At 36.3% G+C, this 5,000-nt stretch overlaps 1 protein-coding gene across 14 annotated transcripts in view; it reads left to right on the forward strand.

The window, feature by feature from the left end:
* Positions 1-5,000, forward strand: part of tweek (transmembrane protein KIAA1109 homolog tweek) — a 77,951-nt gene that overhangs the window by 50,756 nt on the left and 22,195 nt on the right. For 13 of the 14 annotated variants that reach the window (XM_086537662.1, XM_086537663.1, XM_086537656.1 and 10 more), the window contains exons 47-56: positions 32-180; positions 301-436; positions 761-886; positions 1,050-1,233; positions 2,326-2,496; positions 2,818-2,970; positions 3,257-3,362; positions 3,545-3,672; positions 3,873-3,998; positions 4,400-4,558. In XM_086537662.1, the coding sequence (XP_086393788.1) occupies positions 32-180; positions 301-436; positions 761-886; positions 1,050-1,233; positions 2,326-2,496; positions 2,818-2,970; positions 3,257-3,362; positions 3,545-3,672; positions 3,873-3,998; positions 4,400-4,558 (1,438 nt within the window). The remainder of the gene's footprint in view (positions 1-31; positions 181-300; positions 437-760; positions 887-1,049; positions 1,234-2,325; positions 2,497-2,817; positions 2,971-3,256; positions 3,363-3,544; positions 3,673-3,872; positions 3,999-4,399; positions 4,559-5,000) is intronic. The other variant, XM_086537658.1, reaches the window with a different exon arrangement.

A 5,000-nucleotide genomic window follows, 5' to 3' on the forward strand; every position in this document is an offset into this window, starting at 1 on the left:
TATTAATCAAAGATGCCTTTAAAATCTCCAGAACATCAGTAGCAGGTGATGCATCAGAGGGGTACAAAGGCAGCCGCAAGTATGACATTCTCAAAGAAAGTAAGCAAGTGGATGTAGAGGCTGGAATCACCTCCTCAGTCAGTGCTCCACCCCTTGTGGCTGAGAAAACAAAAGATATTGGTGAGTGTGAAAAACTTTCTTCTTCAGTGTCTTTTGGTTTGTGTATATGGCATTTAGTATTGAAGTACCTTTCAGAAAGAAATTATCTGAAATGAAATGAGTGATAAATTTTGGTTCCAGGCCTGATATCAGGAGAGCGGACACCTCTTGTAGTGTTTGGGTTAGCAAAGATTCAACGGACAAAACTTCTAGCTACACTCAGTGGCCTCAAACTGGAAGCTGAGATGAATGCAGTTCACTCATCCCTTAATTTTAGGTTTGTGCAGAATTAAAGCATTTAAGAAGTTTTAAATTTTACGAGCTAATGCAGTGTGTACCTGCCAACTTTCAGATATCAGTTTTCAAAGTTTTTAAGATATTTTATATTACTTATGTTTTACTTCTACAAATACAGTAGTCACCAAAATATGTAAACTCTTGCTAAAAATATGAATAGTTTATAAAATGATTGTTAAACTAATGTTACTACCTGATATTCAGTTGCAAATGAACTGAACAATCATGAATATGATTTACAGATTTAGTTTTGGTTTCTAATTGAGAAATATTGACCAAATTTGTAAAAATGTTTACATTACAGAGAAAAAGTAAGAGGAGCTAGAACGCTGATAAGATCAACACAGCGTACAACCTCAGAACTTTCCCACACGGGCCACATTGGCAGCACCATGATAGTGCTCTTGGAAGGCATTGCCCCAAATCAGCAGTGAGTATAAGTCTATGGGAAATAGATTGCATTCATTCATCTATTTCTCTTGATGTCTAGTTCTTACCAAAACTTGTGATGCATGTAACCTTTTTTTCTTTTTTTTTTAAGGATTTGGAAGTAGAGCATTTATTTAAGTATCAAATATAATTGATTTTGCCAGGACTGTTGTGCGAGTAACTATTGGGAAGAGCCAAGGACTTTACTCCAGTCTTTCTCGGAAAACCAAAGACAAAAATTCAGCCCTCATCACCATTGGGGAAGTTCATGTTGACATTCCTCAGCATCCAGTGATTCTGCATGATATGATGACTCGTGGTACCAAGCAACTCTCAAGTACTTTGATGGTGAGTGTAAAATTGAAATAGTTATTTCTCTTCAGAACTGAATGATTTAAATCATTAACCTGTTGGATGTGGGTGAAATGAGAAATTTTAAAGAGAAATTGTACTGAGGGCCAGGTGAGGGGAATGTGCTAATGCAGGTAGATCTCAATCTCAATTTTTTGCCTTTTAAAGTTTTCTAATATTTGTTTTTTACAATCATTCAAAGAGTTTAGATCAATGATGGATCATGGAAATATATCATTATATACCATAATATGAACTGAAATAGGTTTGGTTTAAAAGCATAGATATAGATTGCAGCACTTTAGCACCAGCAGGGGAGAAAGCCTTGAAGGATGTTCATCCACAGTCTCAGCAGAGCTCTAGCTTCAGAGACTGATAACACACAGCATGATGACAACTTTCTGGTCAAGTTACCTTTCCCTTCAATGTCTCTTAATTTTTCATTGTTAAGGATGGTAATTTTTTTTATTTTTATTTATGAAAGTGAAAAAAATTGGAAAAAAATGAAGTTACTTTTTGTCCTCACATAAAGGCTGAGGGTAAAGAACATAATGAGCTGATATGGTATCTAGAAAGCCTATTTGATGGCACATATAAGCCTCAGTATAGTAAAACAAAAAAGAACCTAATATCATAACAAGAGATTGAAAAAGAATGTGAAAGGCCTCAATATGTTGGTGTCATTCCCTCCCTCTGAAATAAAACGTGTCTGATTTGCGGCATAGGTGGCACTAGTGCATGTCTTGTGGCGAAAATAAGGAGATACCTGCCCCATATCCAGTGGGTTAAATGAAAGGATATTACAGAAATGTAATTTAAGGAATAACGGAGAGGACATTTCTTAAAGTTTTTCAGGAATTTACTTTTGCTAAGGAAGTGAATGGATGACACACTTGATGTCAGACATAAGATTAGCAACTATTTAATAGAAACAGATTTAGAGGGATGCTAAATCAAGAAAGCACTAGGTGTAGAAGCAGGAGGGAAATTTTATTTACCATGTGATTACAAGATATTTTATTTGCCATATAATTACAAGGGAATGTCATCACATCTGAGTGTATACTATATTAAGATATCATTTGTTAGGAACTACGCGTTGCTCGTCCCAGTGCCCGATTAAGCCGAGGAGCCACAGTTGATGAACCAGATGTGACAGCTTCCCCACGACCACCACAAGAGCCTCCAGGTCCTCAAGAACCTTCTCCTCCTGATTCTCTGCTGCATCCACTTGTAATACAGTTTTCCATTCTGCTTCAGGTAAGGACATATTTTCAAGAAGAAATATTTTTGTTTCTTCTTCTTACTAACTTTTTATTGCTCATAGACAATGTAAACAAATGGTAATGTGATAGTGGAAATAAAACTGCAATGGAAATGCTAACAGGAATTTTTGAAGCCATGTATTTCTTCACCATGGACAATATAGAGGAAAAACCATTTAAGTTGTGAAGAAATGGTTAAGGAATATATACAGCATTGATTGCAATAGTTACTTGAACTTTGATGTAAACTATCATTTAGAAATGACCATTTGATATTGTATGTTGTTGCTGTAATCCTATGTATTCTATTCCACAGAGTCTTAGTATCCAGGCAGCTTTGCTTCCATCTCTGCAGGCTCAGTATCGAATGGAACAAGTCTCTAGTTTAGGAATAACTGGTGCAAAGGCCAAGTTCACAGTGCATCTGCCTACACACCACCTCTCATTTTCTACAAGGCTGCAGGGATTGGTAAAACATGCTCTCATATCTTATTTAACTCTCATATTGAAGACTAAAGCTATGTTTAGATACTCTGTATACTCTGTTTATTGCTGTAAAGATTAATAATGCAATATTTTACTTTTGTGCATCAGGGATCATTCCAATTTTTATTTAGTTTTATTAAACATTTATGTAGTTTTATTGAACATTATATTTATTATAGAATTTGTTTGGCCTAAAATTGTTTATAGATCCAATGAAAATAAACACGTTTGATAAAAATTTATAATTGCAATATTTGATCTTATTCCAGCCAAGTGAGACTCACCTGCCATCATCAGCTAGTATCCAGTTGCCCCAAGTGCATGTTGAGGCTGAATTTATTCAGGATGATGACAGACACAGTGACCAGCATGCAGGTACAGGATTTAAGTTGTAAATATGTGGCACTCTATAATATACATCATTAATAATCTCATTTGTTGATATGGCAATTGATGTTTTAATATTCTTTGATTTAGATATATTATTGAAAGCTGATATTTGCAAAACACAAACAAATTTCCATTATCGTAATCTTTTTTTTTTTATAATCTTGTAGCAGCAGATGGGATGGTGCTGCGGGAGGGAAGCTACCTCAGTGCGGTGGCAGAGATTGGTGCACTGGAGCACAGCCTGACCACCGACTTGCTGAATCATTTGGTGTTTGTGCAGAAAGTGTTCATGAAGGTCAGATTGATTGCCTTCCTGTTAGATTGAATCACTGCATCTATGTTTACTGCCTGTATTTAACAATTTGTTACCAACAAAATTGTGATTTTTTAAATATCTTTATTTCCTTTTTTTCATCCTCTTTGATCTTTCATGAACGTAACCATAGTAGATGCTTTGATTTTTTAAAATTAATAGTTGTTTATTTGTTGGTACAGGAAGTTAATGAAGTTGTTCAGAAAATGGCTGGTGGAGACAAGCCTGTGCCTCTGTGGACTGAGGAGGGACCAAGTCATGTCAGTCATCCTCGTCGCTTGCTTTTCACCCTGCAGTTACGATTGAAGGTGAGAAATTTTATTTTCAAAGTACCTCCCTTGGATATGTACATGATAGTCCTTGTGTTTTTTTCCACAATTTGTTACATACCTGGAAAGCTTCCAGTGAGATGGTCTTGAGCGTCTCCTACAAGTTATTCTGGATCTTTGCATTTGAGACAAAATGACTCATTTTCTGTCAGAATTTCAGCCAGACATTGCTTCAGATGTGGTGCGCTTTATGGACTTGGTGAATTAAGAGACTGCCTGGCAGTAATGGGCCATCCCTTGATGCTGAATGGAAATATTGAGATTATTGCAATATGTTTAAAAGGGTACCTGGCATTTAGGGAATATACATATGTATGTATGGATGTGTGTTATGCTTGAATGTGGGTGTGTTTACATTCATTTTTTTATTTTTTACACAGGGTATCATCATCACAGCCACAACTCCAACTCAGTCTGCTGTGAGATTAGAAACAGGTGTTGTGGAATTGCAATTGAGCAATCGAGTGGAGAACATCAGCCGCCCAAGTCATACATTCTCTGATCCATCACAGCCCATGAAGATATTTGGAAAAGCGCAGGTCAGTTTGTATAAGATATCTTTATTGTGAATTATAGGTCAGTGGAGAATGTATTTGTTTCTCAACATGAGAGAAACAACCATCCTATTCTTTAGTATTCTTATCTTTCTGAAAGGACATTCTGAGTATTGTTTACTCAGATTTATTAATCTAAGTGTTAACACAGGACACAGCTTCTCTTTTGTCATAACTCATGTAAAAAATAAAAGTATTTTTATTTTTTGTAAGCCATGTTAATGTTATTAACCCATTTACGCTGGGACGTATTTTCGCCTACTCCTGCTAATGCCGGGAAGATAACAAGCGTGCGATGCTTCGTGCCGGGGTGTTTTCTCGCTACGCGGGTGCTGAACTGATCCTCTCAGAGCATTTTTCACCCAACCTATTCTTATGGTTTTCATGAATGCATCTACAGTGTGAAGGGACTTTAAAATATTGCCAT

The sequence above is a fragment of the Penaeus japonicus genome, unplaced genomic scaffold (assembly GCF_977035675.1).
Source record: "Penaeus japonicus unplaced genomic scaffold, GWHDUDI00000001_assembly GWHDUDI00000006, whole genome shotgun sequence".
Classification (NCBI taxonomy): domain Eukaryota; kingdom Metazoa; phylum Arthropoda; class Malacostraca; order Decapoda; family Penaeidae; genus Penaeus; species Penaeus japonicus.